The sequence below is a fragment of the Dermacentor albipictus genome, chromosome 3, assembly GCF_038994185.2.
Source record: "Dermacentor albipictus isolate Rhodes 1998 colony chromosome 3, USDA_Dalb.pri_finalv2, whole genome shotgun sequence".
Lineage (NCBI taxonomy): Eukaryota > Metazoa > Arthropoda > Arachnida > Ixodida > Ixodidae > Dermacentor > Dermacentor albipictus.
The window spans coordinates 127,456,144-127,474,832 of record NC_091823.1 but is presented as its reverse complement, the minus strand read 5'-3'; the positions used below and the strand labels follow the sequence as shown (position 1 = coordinate 127,474,832).

Genomic DNA, 18,689 nt, shown 5'->3' with positions numbered 1-18,689 from the left:
TTTATCTCAAAGTATTTTTGGGCCAAACTTGAGGTATCTCAAAATCTTGAGAGTGGAAAAATAACTCGGACATTTAAGAAGCCTCATGCTAGGCTGCCGCGCCGGCCACAAAGCAAATGCTCTCCCCGAATGTGATGTCCGGACCTCACGGTATAACAACTTTGTCAAGCAACCATGTGGTACTACGTCATGTGAGGGGAGAGGCGTGCACAGTATCCCTACCGATAAGCGGATGGTTAAAAAAAACATACGACCCTCCCTCCCCTCCCTCTCATTTTTCATTTACTGTTCAATTATATGATTATTGTTGTTGCTATTCATTGTTAGTTTTATGTAGTCTATCTTTTACGAATGCAAAAGTTCTCACATTTTATTCCTGTTTTGTTACATGGCGAGAGATCGTAAATACGACGAAGACTTGAGAAAGTGCTGCAAGCGATCGCAAAACCAATAAAAAAAATAGAGAGGAGCACGTAATAAAAGGCAACTGCGAAGCAAGCAAACCGCCGCGGCCAGCAGCACTTAGGGCGGCCGTCGGAGAAGACCACCATGTTCTTGTGCTCTACAACCAATAGAAGCCATGCATTCCCTCACTTGCTCGTGGAGCGTGTGCTTTATCCAATCGCAGCTTCTTATTTCACATGCAGGAAACGTGAGCTCTTGAGCTCCCCAATCGTAAGGAAATCAAGTGTGAACCATGCCTGCAGCACCAGAATTCACAAACAAAACAAACCTTAGATGGCGTCGGTCGGTTAGACTGCTCAGGAACGGAGCTCATACAAGGTTCAGGTTGTTCGAGCACCTGCTTGCCGATGCTGCCGCTAGTTACATATTTCATTTGAGTTAGTTTCATGATGAATTGGGTACTCATAATTACGGGAAAGGTATTGGGTGGCAGTACGGCTCAAATATCCAGTTTTCTAAAAATAGTTCTTCGCAATTTCTTCACTTTCAAAGGTTGCACCCCCTCTTAAATTACATAAAGTCCCGTCACAGTATGCTTGCGAGTCCGCCACCATCTTTGTTTACACAAACAGCAATGTACTGGAACCGCATCATGGCTTTCATCTTGATTTTTGATCGCTCGTTCCAAGTGGCATGGCCGGATCTCCATCAACCTCTACTGACAAGGGACGACGGTTTTTGCGTACCATGTGCAGTGCATAATCTGCAGCTCGGTAGGGAAATAAAGTGGAACGAAAGTAAAGAAATCCACATCCCACCGATGTAGATGTGTTTATGGTGCCTGAGATAGTGCCTGCAGCACGGGATGCCACACCTTCAGGTGTGATTGAAAACAGGTGTTCATCGCGATTCCAAAAGGGACTGTCTGCCAATATGCTTCCTCTGCTTCACACTCACTTCTATGCGAAGGAAGCATGATCCCTCTGATGGGTCTTCAAAGGGGTCTGTGGTAGATATTGAGTGGTGGCTTTCCGCGCCAGTCTGGAGCTGGAGAACATATATATATATTGCGTATGTGTGTTTTGAACCTTCGCTAAGTACACAGCTGTGTGATCACTGTGATCACACAGGATTGTCGCCTTTGCTTGATTGGCTGCGGGTGACCAAGCGAACCAGTGTCCGATATGTGCACTCCCATCCTGAATGTGTGCTGTTCTGCTACATGTTTCTCGGTGTTGATTGGCAGTGATGTGGTGCTTGACGTTTTCTTTTGCTTTCGTTTTGTGGTTGCAGCAGCAGCAACAGCAGCAGCAGCAACAACAGCCTCAGCAGCAGCAGGCTCTGCAGCAACAGGGGGGCGGTGTGCGGGGCAGCGGCGGGGGCTCCCTCTCTCACGCAGACCTCGAAGCCCTGGGCCTTCAGCTGGAGCTGGGGGGCGGACCTTCGGAGCCTGGCTCCCCCCTCTTCCCTATGCTGGCACCCTCAGACACTCCACCAGCGCAGCCTACACCTAGGGTGAGTGAGGACGCCGCAGCTTTGCAGTGAAAAAAAAAAAAGCTTGGCTTTGCCAAAACCCCCACAGTTTAACCCTTTCAGGGTCGATTTTCTTCACCGTATGCGACTGCCCAGGGTCAACTTTTTTTTTTATTGCAGATTCCAATTCGTCTTAGGGACCTATTTCGAAAAAAATTTACCGTAATTTTTCTAGGGTGACCATAAAGTGAGAAAAGAATATTTCGCGTTGGTGTATATGTACGCTTCATTCATGAATAACAACAATAAAAAAGGAAATAAACTTACACAAATTAAAAATTTTATGTTTGTTATACACATAGTTCAAGGCTTTGAAAATGCACACACGAGAATATTATTGCAAGTCCCAAATGTTCCTGCACTTACACTAATATTTACATACATAGTGTAATCGAACTGCGCAGTGTGCTCGCTCAAGAAAACTGTGTGGTTGTGTGTCCGTCAAAAAAGCAAAACGTTGAACAAACTTCCGTTACTCTTCATCTTATCGCCAACCAGAGGCACTTAGTTTTCGCCATACTCCAAATAAAAAAAGAAAAGAAACAGAAACGCATGCACGGCGGCACTCTTCTTTTGCGCACCTCTGTGAGTATTAAGGGAGGAGGCTACCTTCGAACACCAACATTTTTGTTTCTTGAGATAACTGAATGAAATTTTCAGGGTACACTCATGGCATAGACATATGAATAACTACAAAGTTTCATGGAGCTACGTACACTGGTACTCAAGTTACAGGAGTATATCAGAATGGTTCACATAGGTTCCTTATGACATGCCTGGAGAACTTGCAAAATGTGTTAGCACTGTCAAATTCAATATGAAGATTCCTGAATAGGTACCACAGGGCAAGACAGAGCCCTTTTTTTTAATTTCCTTGCTGAAAAGTTTTAGCACAACATTGAATTTAGTGTTACTAATTAGACTTGCATTAGCCTAATTTTGATTGCTTATAATAAATTCCAGACTCAATAACTTGAAAAAGTGGGCCTGTCTTGCCCTCATAAATTTATTCAGGCACACAATAAAAAAAACCTGGTGGGAATCTGATTAGCGGTTCCAGAGATACTGCTTGCATAAGCAGCCACACCAGGAAAAAAATTCATTTCGAGAAAACGGCCCTTGAAGTTTTGACACAACATTTCTGGGTCTAAAATGACCCCGCAGAATAGTTTGCGGTGTCTTTGCAGGCTTTCTTTCTCTGCCGCCTCTCAGTCTTCGCTTGACCTCGCTTCTCAGCCTTTCCCATGCGCAGGGCATCTTTTTCCACGGCTCGATGGATGGCTAGGTGGCCAGGTGTGAGCCCCGCAGACAGAGAAATTTCTTTGGTGGCCCTTTGGTTTCCAGCATTATACCGCATCACTGCATCATTCAGTGCTGACTCCACTGCAATCAGGGATGCATGCTGCTCCTTGGGCATCAGTGACCACAGAACAGAATGAAATGATTCCGATGCATTTTGAGTCTTCGCTCCAAGGCACTGCTGAAGAAGGGAAGGCTCGGAGAGGCGCTGATAAACAGGCAGCATAGCCTCAGCGACATAGCCTGGCAGATTGTACCTGTGCCTTGGTTGTGGTAAGCCATTTGCCTCAGCAGCCTTGTGGCGGCACCATGAGCCAGCGCCCTCTGGGCATAGGTCATGGTGAGGCTCCGCATCGGTGGATGTGATGTGATGGTAGGACGCCATCACTGCACGCTGCATTGCTGCCGCGTCATTCGAGTTGTTTCTCAAAGCCCAGCCATAGTAATCCGTCAGCTTGTCGATCAGAGCCTTTGTCAGCCTTCCTTTCCCTCCCAATGCCTTATCACTCTTTTGCACTAGGTTGCGCAGTGCAGCCCCCATCCTTTTCTGCACGTGATTGAGGCATTCTTCTTTGACAACTGGGACTAGCCCATAAACATTCTCCTTCACAAGGGCAGAGTAGGTGGCACTGTCTCCATCGGACACAATCGTTGTGTAACGGAGGTTGTGCTTTGTCAGTGAACGGGCGAAAAGGATCAAGGCTGCCTCGACCTCCATCCTTCCAGACTTCGCATCAGTGTTTCTTTGGCAGATGTGCTGCTCACGCCAGCTTGAGTACTCAGAGTCTTCTGGTTTGGGTCCTGTTTGACACCCGAGGCACTGGTTTGAGAGGACAACTGCATCCAAGATGAGGCCAGTGTGATACTCTATCACTGCCCCAACTCCAATGTGGGATGTGTGTCCACGCTTGTGCCAGGTGCCATCATAGACCACAGTAATGTCTCTGGTAAATCCTGGGTCCATTCCCTGGTAAACCTTTTTCACAGCAGCTGCTGATTCTGAATAGAAACTCTCCATGCGTTGAGTCTCTGGGCCCCTGAATGTCTTCTTCAGATGTTCCTGGTACGTCTTGTGATGAAGTCCTCTGTGAGATACATTCATAGCAGCCCAAAAGTCATTTACAGCTGTCTGCCCCTTACCAATTTGCTTCATAGCCATAATGGCTCGGATGTTCACCTCAAAAGCATTTCCTGTGTTCTGGCGTGGTGAACTCCAAGAATTAGCAATAATCCCACAATGTGGGCATACCAACTCAAGCTTTGTAGCCAGTCCGAACTGGGTACCTTGTTGAATTGTCAGTCCAGTTGAAAGGCAGCGCTGGCACAAGGTTTTGGAGAGCAGGTGGCCGAACACAAACATTTGCACAAGGCAAAATACCTCATCTACGGTAGTAGCAGTGGCAGGTGCGGGATCGGGCGACATCGCTTGAAATTTTCGTAGCGTCGCGGGCGTGGCACCAAGTTTGTTTTTCACAGCATTACGTTGTGCCTCCGCCGCCTCTATCTCCTCCGGCGTCAGAAAGTGCGTTTTCACGCGCACGGTCGACGATGCGTCTTTGCTCACGGCGACAGACGCGAGAGAGGGTGCCGCGATCGCCGAGGTTGATGCGGTCAGGACAGCAGGCACACTTGAAACGCCGTCTCCTTGCATTGCTGACTCGGAAGGTACGGCGCTGGAAGTGGCAACGCAGACTTCTTCTAGCGGTGTAGCAGAGGCAGCACTGCAGGAAGCGTCTCCGCAATCGCCGGCAACGCGCTTTGCCAACTTCGCCATGCGGACGGCATTCATAGAACGACGCCGCGCACCGAACGCATGTTGCGTTTTGAATTTCCGCTTAGGGGCCATCGTGAACGGACGCGCGACGATCCGTAGGGTGCACAAAACCGTTCAAAACACGCCACAAGAATCCCGACGGTAGCGAAGACAGCGATCTCGAAAATGGTGAAGAGTAAAGCGAGCGCACAGAGAACGCCGTCAACGGAGCGAGCAGCGGCAGACGACGCGCCGGGGGAGAGACCACGTGTCAGCGTGCCCAGCAGCCAATAGCAGCCACGCTCTCCCCCGCGTTCTCCAGGAGCGCGCGCTTCGTCCAATCACAGCTCGAATTCGAGACGCGGGAACCTCAAACACTGCTTCGAGGCCTCCAATCTCGTGCAAGCCATGCTTCTACCATGCCGCGGCTGCCGCCGGCGAAGGCAACACGGGAAAGGGCAAGCATTCACAAGCAAAACAAGACCAAGATGGCGGCGCTCGGTTCAGCGGCATGGAAATGGCGCGCGCGCGATGTTTGGTTATTTTCGCCGTTCGCTCGCGGCTCGGGGGCTGCCGTGGCCTGTTGTATATCGAATTAGAAGCATTTCCACGGTGAATTAGGCGTTAATAATTACAGGAAAGGTAGTTTACAACACGTATAGCCGAAATATATACTTTTTGAAAAATCGTTTTTTTCGCGATTTTTCGACTTTTGAAACCCGCGTCCCCCCTTAAACGAATGAGAAACAAGTGGTCGCCCTTTGAGCGATTAGTAACTGCTTACTTAAACAAAACTACTTAATAAAACTGCTTACTTTAATGTTCCCATGCCGCATTATATGTTAGAACAATTAAATCTGCCTCCTGAGTGTCTGTGCCAAAACAAAAAGGACTGCAAAATCCAGAAAAAGAAGAAAAAATACCAGTTGCATCGCCACACCTGCATTTGGGCTACGCACCCCTTTGTGGCCCCTCTCACAATCGCCTTTCACCCGTGGACATCGGCGAGAAGGTGGAAGGGAGATTGGAGAGGAGTGTGTAAGGCTGGTGATGCGAAGCATCAAAGTTATGCCGAGCCAGGTCCGTAGCAAAGCGGCTCGTGGTTCTCTTTCTTCTTTTTCTTTCGTTTCATTTGTTCTTTTCCCCAAACAATGCTGCAAAGGCAGGCTTTGCTGGGTGCATGGCACAAGGGTGTGTGTAACATGTTTGAATCGCATCTCGTATGCACACTGTAGCAAAATAGGGCATTCTTGCAGTTAACGACTTCAATGCATGGGCACCATGGGGAGCTTTTCCTCTAGAGTTCGTTATATGGGTAAACACCGATGTAATGAAGTCGGTGAAATCGGCAGTTTGCTTCGTTGTATTGAAGTTCAACTTTTTGTGCAGATAAGTACAGTCGCCGACCTACCGTAAAAACCGGAATATAGGTCGAACTTTTTTTCAACATACCAGTGCGAAAAGTCGACCCTCGTCTTATATACCGGACATTGGCGGAAAAGCTACGGAAGTCTTGCAACAATGGGCGGACAAAGTAAACAGCCGCCATCAGCAGCAGCGCGGCGTGGCGACATTGTGGCACCGCTATTTTGTGTTTCCATTGTTACAAAGTTATGTTAGTTAAAGGCTGCTTTCCCACATTTTGTTTCAAAATGAGCGGAAGCCGACGGCAATTCACCGTCACCTTCAAGAAAAAGGCGATCGAGTACGCGGAAGCCCACGGCAACCTGGTGGAACACCGCGAATTTAGAGTATCCGAAAAGAGCATTCGGTACTGGCGGAGGCAGAAGCAGCGTATTGCAACTTGCAGTAACCAAAAGAAAACGTCATTTCGTGGGCGTATTGCGGCGGACCGCAGATCTGGAAGACAAGGTTTCAGAGTTCGTCCGGGAGCTGCGTGTGAGATCGCTGCCTGTGACTGCCGAATGCATCCATGTGAAAGCGGTAGAGATCGCGCGCGCCTCTGGACTGTGCAGCGAGAAGCACTCATAATCCGACTCTGTTTGGACGACTCTGATCAGAGGCGTTGCTCTGATTCGAAGAAGCGCTTGCGCACTTCGTGCCCTTCTGTGTACTGAACACCCGGCCAATTTTTAACAGTACTGCACGACCATCCACCCACGTGTTTGTCAGCACCTTATCATCACGGCACGAAGTGGTGAAATAGCGAAAGTAAGCGCATGTGTACACGTGTGCGTAGCTCGTTTGTTTCGCCGCTCAGCGCCGTTAATAAGGTGCTGACAAGCATGCGGGTCAATGATCGCGCGATACTGTTAAAAACTTGGCCAGGTGCACTTGCAAGCAGCATTTAAATAAATACTTTCACCATTGCGCAACCGACTGAGTCGCATTTGTTTTAAGGTAAGGGTGTCTTTCGGTACTTTTGCCATTGAAAAAGATTTTTTCATTCTTAGAATTCGTTAGTTGGGGGATCAACCTATATTGCGGTCCGACCTATAGTCCGGTTTTTACGGTATGCTTACTACACGGAAAAGGGCCGCAGAATTTTCGGAATTGTCGGACAATCGGAAAAGGCAAATTTGAATTAGAAAGCAATTCATTTTGATAAGTTTAGGAGTCCGCGATGAATAATATGGCTTCATGCCATGTATTTAGACGATATCTTCACAGTGGCAGTATGAATTAAGAGAAGCCAGCCACGCCTTCACGTGCACTCCTCCTCTGCGGCTGATAGCTTCGCCCGCACTGGGACGACACTATCTGGAAAACCACCAGCAGCAGTGAGCGAATGCTTCATCTGGCCTCTAGCTCCAGCGGTTAATCGAAGCCCAAGATTACACAATCTTCAATACTTAAACGCTCGGGAAGACGGCTTATAAAGTACCATGCCCTCTCAGCATGCCCACTCTTGGCAAACAGGCCAGATAACCTCTTAAGCAGGGTGTGCGGCTGTGTATGCGCTCAGCCGTGCTTGCAGCCATGATCAGCCACGTCCAAGATGCCCCAAAAATCGAGACGCATGCCAACTTACCCTCCCACTTCCTCGGACGGGCTTGATAGCGCTACCACGAGCTTGCTCCCTTCCCCCTCTTTTCCTTTGCTTGCGTGAGAAGGTGGCACCCATGAAGCTACCATCTTTCCTGTCTCACGGTCGCACACTTTCACGCACTGTCGCACGGTCGCTCTGCCGGCGATTTGAAAGGCGCATTTGCAAGCAGCTGTATGTAATTCAATCATTTGGCCATCTGCATCTTCGGCAGAAGTTTCCATTTATTGTCTCTGCATTCCTTTGCGGCAGCAGTGAAATTTCGTTATACTGAAACCGCATACAAACACACTTCATTATATTGAGGCTCTACATAAATGGTGTTCTATTGACAAGAAGTTATGAAAAGTTAAATACTTCGTTTTATCCAGGTTCAACTATATTAACTCCTTGGGCCACAACTGGCAAGCACAACAAACTACATGTTAGCGCTGCGCATCTACTTGCGCTCAAGTGGCTTGACGTGTGCACAAGTTCTGTACACAGTGTCTGCATGGGAGGCTGATGCTCCCTGCGGTAGCATCAGCAAAACTTCATCAACGCCACAATCTTGTGCTGCAGAGGAGAAGGCACAACTTGAGCCAATGATGGCCGCCGAATAACAGAAGTGCAAAACTAAATTTTTAATAATTCAGTGGCATTTCATAAAATGAAGAAAGTATCGTGAACATTCTTACTCTTGCAAGTGCTTTTGTGACTGTTCATAAAGTTATTAATAATCATGACGTTTTCATGCCTTCAGCCAACAGTTTGTATGAGGGTGCCATTGCGTCATCTTGCGCAGTTTCAATGGTGGGGTTTTGACCAAGTCACAGGAAAGCATGACTGTCCTTTTACAGTGACATTATATGTTCCCGCTAGAAGTGAGTGATATTTGGCCCAAGTGTTCACGTAACCGTTGTCTCGCGTCTGGTATGATTTAGATTTATCTAACTCAAACAGTGCTGCCGGGGCCCTTTCAATATGTGTCCCCTGCCTGCCCCTGCCTAGGTTGACGACAAGCCCAGTAGTGACCAGCGCAAGAGTTTGCTGCAGCAACTGCTCTCGGAGCCCACCTAGGGTCAGCTGCCCGGAGAAGACCCCGTACACCGCCGGCTGCCGACAACTGCTCGGCATGGCCCAGCCGGCGGATGAGGGCGTCTCTCCCTCTTGTGTGTGCGCGTGTGTCGTGTGGATGTGTGCTGTACTGCGAGCACCGGCAAGCTCTCACTCTGCAGTGACGGTGGTGTAGTGGCCAGTGGTGGTGTGGGGAGGAGAATGTGTCAGCAGGACAGCGACTTTTGTTTGTTGTGGTTGCCGCTGCGAACTGCTCTTCGTCCCCCACTGCAACAACGGCGCCTGCCAGTGGGACACCAGTGTGTGCCGTGGAGCAGTGCCGGAACGCCCCTGGGTGGGAGTGCGGTGTCGTTCTTGTTCTTGTTGTTCCTCCTCCTCCTGTTCCGCCGCCAGTGTGTGTATGCGTGCGTGTGTGTGTGTATGTGATAAAGAAACTGACCATGACGGCGGTGGTGTTATGCGACGTGACTCTCTCTTTCGGAGACCGGAACTGCTGTGGCGAGGAGGATTGTTCTCGAGCCCACCGCTCCTCCTATATTTTTTTTTCTGTACATAGGTGTAAAGCAACGCCGTGCGTGTGCCCATCCTCAGCAGTGTGATGACACAAGACTGCTTTTCTTTATTTTTGCTGCTGCTGCAAGTGTAGTTTAGGGAACAGTGTTTTTTTATTGTTTTCCTCTGTTGCTCTCACCACTACACACAGTGACTGTTATGGACGACGGTGACTATGTGGTTTACTCTTTTTTTTTCCTTTCCCCTCCTCTTCATAACTGCACTCAGCCTCACCTTTCTTGCTCCTGCAGTGGCGCTTGTTTACTACTAAGAGTTGTTTTTGTTTGCTCAGCCCTGCTTTTTCAGAGCCGATTTATTTGTTTTCTTTAACATTCTGTTGCCCCTCCCCGCTAAACGTGTACAGTCTTCTTTGTGTGGGGTTGTTCTCTCACCTTTTTCTTCCCCTCCCCTTTAATAAGAAAACGTCCCTGTTTTTTGTTATTGTTGAATCGCACATCCTGTGTGCGTTTGGCTGCTCTCTCTCTCTCTCTCAGTGGATTCCTCTGCACTTGTGATTTTCCCGTGCATGGTGCTTTCCTTAACTCTTGGCAGGTCATCGGGACATGTGGCAGAGCTCATCTGCTTTCTCGGCTGTCCTGCCTTCAACCAGATTGTGGTGGCAGCAGTCGTGACATAAAAACAAGCCTTTCTTCCTGCTAATCTTCGTTGTGTGAGCAAAACAAGCGCAGTCCATCATATTTTCTTAATGGGCTTGTCATTTCTACAGCACTTTCCCCATTTCACAGCAACCTTCGTTGTTTCTTTAAACTTTTTTTAAAGGTGGGGTGAAGAGAAGAAAAAAGGACTTGGTGAACGGATGGATGTTGTTTTTGGCTGGCAGTGAGTTGACATTGAGTAGTAGTGCTGTTGGCAAAGGATTCTGTGATGGCAAAGGAAAAAAAATGCACCTGAGGGAGGAGGTTCTGTGAAGCGCAGCGTTTCGTTTGGCGGAGGCAGGTGTTTCAAGCGAGTCTTTTTTTGTTTCCTTTATGAATGAAAGGGTGGGCTGGGATTTGTTGCATGGTAGTCGTTCTGTTGTTGTTGCATTGTTCTTGCATTGTTCTCACCCGTTTCTCCTTTCCCCGCCTTTTTTTCCCCCCTTCCGTCGCAGCGTCTGCTTTCTTAGTTTAGGACGTGTTTTGCATTGCCACTTGCTAATACAATCTGGCCCATACACACAGTGTTACTATCACCGCCCACAGTCTAAACGTAATTGCACCCCCTGAGGAAGTGGGGCCGTCTACCTCACTGGCTGCACGTTGAGTGTGGCCTCATCTCGTGCAGACTTTTTCTTCCCCTGATCCTCATAATCCTATTTGTTGTGCCCCACTTCCTCTGGCCTCACATTTCTTTTCTTTCCTCCTCTATCATGCCTCGTGTACAAATTGCCACAAGAAGGGGGGGCACACCTCATCTGTTGTCCTCCACTTTCGGCAGAAGAGATTGATAGCCGTTTAATGACTGCAGCGGGTGGTGCAGGGTGCGCGGATGGGATTCTTGACGTTTGTAGTTGGTCATGAGGGTTTGTTTTTTGGTGTATCCCTTGCCATTTGCACTGGCTTTGTAGTTCTTAAAAAAAAAAGTGTGTGTTGACGGAAGCTGCATGATGTCTTGCGTAGCTTCCCGTTGTGTAAATGGTTTTACTGTGCGGGTTCCCAGCTCGGGGGGGAAGAGTGCTTGCTCATCCAATGGAGGCGGAGAAAAAGCTGTTCCTTCTGCGGTGCCGAGTGCAAATTTGAGTGCCAGGACGGTCGCAGTTTTGACAACCCCACATGTGCACGGAGAATTGCTGCTGTGTTTCAGATTACGGTGCGAGGTTTTAGTTTGCAGTGTTTGACAGATGAAAGGAAGCTTGGCTTCCTGCGCAGCACATGATGTTGAATGCGACTATAGGCGCACCGCTCGACTTGGAGGTACCTACGGGCATTTTCACTTAAGGGTGCGCATTGCCGGGAACGGTCGCGGGATGACAGAGGGCGCTGGCAGAATTGTTTCGCCTTTTTCTTCTCCTCTGCCTGTCTCTAAGTGATGCTCACTCGCGAGAGGCCCTGCGCTGATACTCGGCTGCAAACGGGAAGTAGATATGCATGTGGCTACCCCGGCACCCTGCGTACCTTTATTGCGAACTGGGCGCTTGGATGTTTTTCAGGCTGCTTGGCATAACGCTGTGATGGTTTTCTCAGGCAGGAGTCGCAACTTAAGGGAAAAAAAAAAAAATACCGGGCAGATAGCTAGAGTGTAAAAAAAAAATGAAAAAAGGAAATGGCGTTGGATAATTTTGTCGTGTGCCTTTTTCTCTTAACCAGAAGCACTATGGTCTGGGTGGGGGAGCCAAGTGAGCCCACCCTCTGTGTTGAAAAAGAGAGATATATATATATATACATAAAGAGAGAGAAAAAAGGGGGGGCCAGCAAATGAGTGCTGTGCACGAGGGGTAGTGTTCTGCCGTGCTGTTGTCAGTGGTTGTTTTTCTTTTTCCACTTGCTCTCTCTCTTCCTTCCCTTTCTTTTTCTAGTAAATATTATATGAATCAATATACATAAAAAGTATATATATATATATATTAGATACATAGTCATTTATATATGTTTACGAAGGGGCAGAGGAGAGGCACTTTTTTGAGGGAAAGGCTTATATGAGCGAAACGACGAGAGAAGAGAAAAAAAAAAGAAAGACTTACCAAGCTTATATAATAGTCATGCTGTGACAAGAGTACAAGTGGTGTCTTTCCTTCACAAGGTTCAGCCCTGACCAAGGTGCTTGTTTTTGTTTTTTTCCGGGTGGCTTTTATTGTAAATCTCTTCCAGTTGGGCTGTCATTTAGACGCAGTTGGTTACTTGGGCTTAGTAGCGTTTTTTGTTACCCTGGGGATGTGGTAGCGTCTTTGTTGCGGCATTCTTTCAGAGTGCACAGACAGGAGAGAGAGAGAAAAAAAATTATGGGAAAGAGAGAACGAGAAAACTGTCCACATGCCTGCCTAAACATTTTTGAGAAGCAGCTCAAAACAAAGATGTCCGCTGCTGCTGGAGCTATTTCCTTTTTCTCTACATCTAGGGCCTTAAAAACGACTGTTACTATTCTGCTACTGCGTTAAAGATACTATATAGATATATATATATATATACAAGCACAAGACAGAGGACAAGACAGAGGAAATATATATCTATATACATATATGTGTGGCCATTTTGTGTTGCCCACTTGGGACCGAGGGGGAAAAAAGATGCTATTTCTCTGCTGGTGTTCTTTGAGACTAAACAGATTTAAGAGAAAAAAAATAACTTAGCGTGCAGAGTGTTTTATTGATATTTTTGTAATTTGTGATGGGCCTGCATGACGAGTCTCTCTCTCTCTCCCCTTGGAATGTCCCTCCTTTTAAAAAGAGTTCTTAGGCTTTGCATGGCAAGCACTATTTCTTTTTTTCTACTCCCTTCATGCTGCAGCTAGGGTTCGTCTCGGCTTCCATTTTAGCGGCCTTGTTTTGGTATCTTACGACGTCTTGGTCTCAATTGGCCTGCTTTTTTGGCTTTAGAGTGTATAACTGGTACGTGGGCAGGATTGGCCCATATGGCCAGCCCGCCACTGGTGAGCTTTAAGGGCGTTCAGTAAAATAAAACTTGGAAAAAAAACTGTATGCGAGAGCGATAGTGGTCTTGCAGTTCCCGGTTATGTTTTAGGTGTGTTGTCTCGTTCACCTGTACTGCCCACTCTTAAAACTGCCACCGTTTGCCGTGACAGCTGTGCCGACCCCTTTTTTAATGTGCGAATAGTGTGCAGACACTGAAAACGATGCGCTTGCCAGACTACTTAGTCTCTGAAGCCAGTGTTGTGCTTAAGAAATTTTTTTTTTTAAGCTGTGTTTAAGGGAGTTGGCGCTGCGCATTGTGGCAGCCGTACGGTGTGGCACACTGCGAAATTGTCCGCAATGTGAGCGTGCCGAGAAAGCTGCGCGCGCTCGGCTGGTGGTTGTGGATTTTGGTTAAAACAATCTCAGGACCTTGTTTGAATGTCAACAAAATGAAAAGGATCACTCCCCCGCCCCCCCACTTTTCTTTTGTACAGCGCTGTCTGAAGATTGCCTGCGTAGGTCTCCGCTGTTACCACTGATCTCGATTGTCATTGTCTTTGTTTGCCGAGCGTTCCTTGGCTTGAAGCTGCTGTGATGTCGCTGATTATTGCGAACAGAGTTTCGGAGAAAGTGCAGTCGTTGGGGCCGTATGTTTATGCCAGGCTTGATGCAGCTGTCACCGCTGCGTTTGGCTCTGCAGTTGTTGCAATGAATTGCAGCTTTGTTGATGTGGCAGTTCATAGTTTCTCTTCTGTCATCGTTGTCCGTTAACCTCAATTCAATTTGTGTCCACCTTCTTCAAATGCATTACGTTATGCAGTGATGGTTCAACCATCATTATTGTAATGGTTGGCTTGGACTATGAGTTGGAGTGCTAGAAGCATGTTCAAGGTTAGGTTGAGCCACATCAGGTTTGAATATAAAGTGACATGTCTGCTGAGATTGTTTTCAAATCTCCCACCAAGTCTGAAGTAGTCATGGCTGCAGCGTGGCATAAACAATTCTGCCCTCGTGCATGGACTGGTGTAGTACTGGCAGAAGGCAGCGGCAACACGTCTCCCGGGCAGGGCTCTCGATCTCGTGCATCGATGTGTTCGGGCTTACGTGTGCACACAAACGAGTGATGACAGCTGACACATGCACAGTGGCATTAACTGTTCCACGTCTCTGTTGTGGTTTTGCACCTAATGCAACAGGTGGGCCTTACTTGTCTGTTGCAGATAAACCAGCTCGTTGGTCGATTAACGTTTTAAGAGCGAGGCGGTTTGTTCAGAACTTGACATGTCGCATTGCGGCAACCTTGGGTGCAAACGGTGCTGCTCTACTTAAGGTATGCACTTTTCGTCTGGCTGTTCCTTGGCACTGTGCCCTGGCTGTGTTCTCCTGCAATGCTTTGCGTAGTTTTCATTTGCGCACATTTCTCTGGGCACGTAGTAGGAAGGTTTAGCTCAATCACTGTTATCCGTCATTCATGAGAATTGCACTGGTTAGTCAATGCGCGGATTCACGCAGGCCGTGTTTCCAGGGGCTAGTGGATGGAGGCAAGTGGAGCAGACGTTGCATGTGGTCGTGGTGCCCGAGAGGTGCGGTGGAATTGTCAGATGAGTGTGGCCGCTGTCTACTGCCGTTACGTGAAGGACGTGTTGAACGCATCTACTTTAATTTCATTTTGCCAGGATGCTATATACATAGTGGTCATGCCTGCTTTTGTTGCTGCGATTGTTTGCAAGGCCATTGTGTCCATTTTTAAATAACTCCCGCCGCGTGCACACGTGTTTTAGCGCTGTACGAGAAGGTTGTTCTGTTTTTCCTCCATGCGTGCATGTATTTTTCTGCCCCTCGTGTACAGTGATGATGGCGATGTTCGCCGCCTTCCCCTTTCCCCGCTCCCCACCTGCCAAGGCTGTGTTTATCTCCTCCCCGTGTGTGCATGTGCGCGTTGAACTTTTTGGCCAGCACGATGTGAGGGGCGTCTATTAGTCTCTTAACCTTAAAAGAAATAATGTTGTATTATACTTGTCTTTATCGTTGAAGAGGCAAAAAAAAAGCAGAAGCATTGTGTAGTATACGGAAAGAAAAAAAAAGATAGTGTTCTTGATTTGTGGCAATGCACTGTGAGTTTTTTGTTGTATACAAAATAATATACTATTAAACAGCATGTAACAAATTACATGTGAAAGCAAGAAAGTGATCCTCTAGTCTTGTTCTTTCAGTCGGATGGACACCCCTTCAATTTTTTCTAAGTACGGTGAGTGATGTTCAATGCGATGCAAGCAAAGCTTGCCATTATACACTCAGCTGCCTGGTGTTTCCCACCGAGTCGACGACCGTGGACTGGATGGATCGACAATGTGAACCATGCTTCGTTGTAATCGCTGATCGGTGTTGTTTTACATAGCAGAACTTGCAAGAAGTTGCATGACCAATATCTACGTGCACGGAATTAGCGGTGTGCTAAGGTGTCTGGCAGTTACATAGCAGGCTTTCATCACTAATCATGCCAAAGATGGTACAAGATGTTCTGTGACTGAACAGCAACTACTAGCGAATGCCAGTGAGGTTATGCAATTGTAGCATTCTGTTGCACCTGCAATTTGGAAGAGGTTTGTAGAACAGGCTATAAGGGGAAGCAGAAGCATTGTAGTTTCATGGTTCTTTCTGGTAGATGCCAAGGTTTTATTCATGTCCCTTTGTGTAGCGGGTTTCTGCAGAATAGATTTGGTTGATAATAGGACGGAGCAAAGGCTTAGGAAATTTCACTTTTCAAATGATTTAGCAGTTGCAGTGATTTGTTTCGAGAGCCTGTTGTTATTAACATTTCTGTTGTTTTGAGTCGCAAATGTATTTGACAGAGAAATTGGTGCGTAAGGTCGAATTTAGTCAAGGGAAAGGCCGTGTACGAGTTTTTGAACCACCGCGCATAGGCTCTCCCTTTAAAGAAACATTGGTTGGCAACACTGATGCAGTCGGAGATCACGAACAGTGTGATAATTTATTGCAGGAAATGCATTGCTCGTAAACAACGAAGCCACGAAAATGGTTCTGGCGCCTAGCGGTGCGTGCAGGGGACTTTTTTGCGCTGCGAGTAATGTGCTATAGTGCTGCGTGAGCCAGCAAGCAAGAGCAGCCACCGACGCTGTGATGTCCTTCCTCCTCGTGCAGCACCTGGCGCGCTACAGTGGCAGCAGGAGTTTCCTTTCGCCCGCTCTGCTCCGTCAAGGCGTGTTCGTGCCATGGCGTCGCAGCCAATGCGAATTTCGGTGCCGTTTCGCTGCTACAGATGCCGGTATTTACAGCGAAGCTGTATACTTTTACTCCCAATGCATCTGTCGTGAACGTGGGTAAAAATGTGGGCCGATCCGCAGCGGAGGTGACGCAGGCTTCAAGCACTCCGCCCCAAATCGTAATCATAAATAACAATAAATGAAATAAATCAAGGCTTCCATGTATTTTTTGTGTTTACGCGTCAATAATAAAAAGTGCGTGGGCCAATCTTGGAGATGGTGAAATACCATGCCGACCTGCGGCGGAGGCTTCAAGCGTTCCGCCCCAAATACCAAAAATAAAAAATAAATAAAGATGCATTGTTTCAAGCCGATGGGTATACTGGAATGTTTGCAAACAGCATATGGATTCGAGCAGCAGGCATTACCTATACGCAAAGGACAAAATTTATGTACAACAATACACACTTGATTCTCAAGAGGACAATGTCACCGACTGTGGGGATGTATATGCTATACAAATGAAAGATGAAATTATGATATCCACTGTGTCTATATTTCCAGGCACACACAAATGGGATATTGAGAAGGTCATGACCACGCACTTTGCATGGGTTAGCCCTGACGACACTACCCCTGTGATCATTGTTGGAGACTTCAATGTGGACTTTTCTAAATCGGGCAAAAAATGGTTTACTCAGTTCATGCTGGAGGAGTTTGAATTGCCACACCAATCCAAGTCGCTCAACTGCTTGATAATGGTTGTGTATAGACTTAAGGTTGTAACCGAACCAATCTGTATATTCACAGTAATTGCAAAGCTGTCATCACTACCATCATCAAATGATAAAAATGAATACATGTAGCCTTTTTTAACCCTGTCTGATGCTACAGCTTCGCTGGTTATCCACCTTCACTTGAGTGGCATGGCTCAATTTTTTTCGCTCAATGGCTGAAACCTAGGCGGGGTCCAGGCCCACCCCACCAAATCGCAGGGCACTGAATAAAGTTATTTGAATGAATGAATGAGCCATTTGACTCTTTCGCAGCAGAATTGCTCGGATATTGACGTATTGTAGGAATCGGTGTTGTGCGAAGCATTTTGTAGGCAGCTGGCTATTCAACATTGTTTGGGGGTCTGCAAAAAAGTTACGAGGTGGACCCAACATTCTGTCTGACTATACGGGCAGTGGTGCAGCCAGAAATTTCGTTTTGGTTGGGGGGGGGATGCTCACGATGTACTCGTATGTACCAGAAATTGCGCCCGAAATTAATGCTTCCATGTTTTTTTGTCTAATGAGTAAAGAAACTATCACATGAACTTATGAAATATATCGGTTCGAAATCAGCAAAGCAGTGCATGCTGCTGATGTAGAAAATGTAAAGGCCATGAAGTGAAGTTGAGCACAAATATTTTAATGAAACTTTGTCCTATAAGAACTTCGTTTAGAATTTTGTACATACGCAGTGGCCAGGGCAAAATCTCAATGACGCTGTCCTTTGTTCCAATGTACAACGCAGGAGCAGCTGTCACCGGTCGTGTATTGTAATTGCACCGAAATTATAGTCGAAACAGAGCACATATAAAAAGCAGTCCTGCAAAATATACGAGGGTGAGTCAAATGAAAGTGAGCCAATGCGAATATATGACAAATGGGGCACTTCATTTAAAAGTAGTCTTAAAGCATTGATACATTTGTCGCACTTACTAACGAGTCGCGCGATTCCCGTCTTGTATAACTCCTTGGGTTACTGCTTCAAAAAGACACTCCTTCACGTCATTGCCCGACACGACCTTGGTTGCCTTGAATGCGACAGGTCTGGGCTTATGGCGGATGTTGCAGCGTTTCCCACTTGAACTTTGCCAGTTTTGTGTTAACCACATCAACGACGTGGGGACGGCATGGTCGTGGAGCAAGATGACTCCATTCGTAAATTTTCCACATCTTGATTGCGGCACGCAGCCGATCCGGCGTTTCACAATATGGAAAAGTATTGATGGTGTTGGATAAGGACCCTTTTCCTGGCATCACTCAAGTTCCCCGACCACATCCAATCGCCGTCGCATTCCAATTATGGTGTGCCGGGGCGCGTCAGACAGGTTGGCGACCCCCACCTCATGTGCCGCACGTGGAGCTGTTGTCTCCCCCCTGCTTGACTCTTCCCGAAAGTGCAACGGGAGGCTGGCACGGTTCCAGGTAGCTGATCTTGGTCCCGAGCAAAGCTGTTTTGCGGCTCTGGAAGGTCGTTCGAGAACAACCTGTCTCCTCCAGCTGAGCGCTTCCAGGCGAG

At 47.4% G+C, this 18,689-nt stretch overlaps 2 protein-coding genes across 18 annotated transcripts in view; one reads left to right on the top strand and one right to left on the bottom strand.

Annotated features, from left to right (window-relative positions):
- The window catches only part of LOC135912852 (nuclear receptor coactivator 3-like), a 676,617-nt gene extending 661,251 nt beyond the window's left edge, over positions 1 to 15,366 (top strand). For all 17 annotated transcript variants that reach the window (XM_070536047.1, XM_070536045.1, XM_070536043.1 and 14 more), the window contains 2 exons: positions 1,699 to 1,920; positions 8,988 to 15,366. In XM_070536047.1, the coding sequence (XP_070392148.1) occupies positions 1,699 to 1,920; positions 8,988 to 9,056 (291 nt within the window). In that variant the 3' untranslated portion in view covers positions 9,057 to 15,366. The remainder of the gene's footprint in view (positions 1 to 1,698; positions 1,921 to 8,987) is intronic.
- LOC139057915 (uncharacterized) lies at positions 2,394 to 5,711 on the bottom strand. Its single transcript, XM_070536716.1, has one exon. The coding sequence runs from the start codon at positions 5,081 to 5,083 to the stop codon at positions 3,086 to 3,088; it is 1,998 nt and encodes a 665-aa protein (XP_070392817.1). The 5' UTR covers positions 5,084 to 5,711; the 3' UTR covers positions 2,394 to 3,085.
- Positions 15,367 to 18,689: the final 3,323 nt, after the last annotated feature.

Coding starts and splice junctions, on each gene's coding strand:
- LOC139057915 (XM_070536716.1), bottom strand. CDS start 5,083: ATGGCCCCTAAGCGGAAATTCAAAACGCAACATGCGTTCGGTGCGCGG.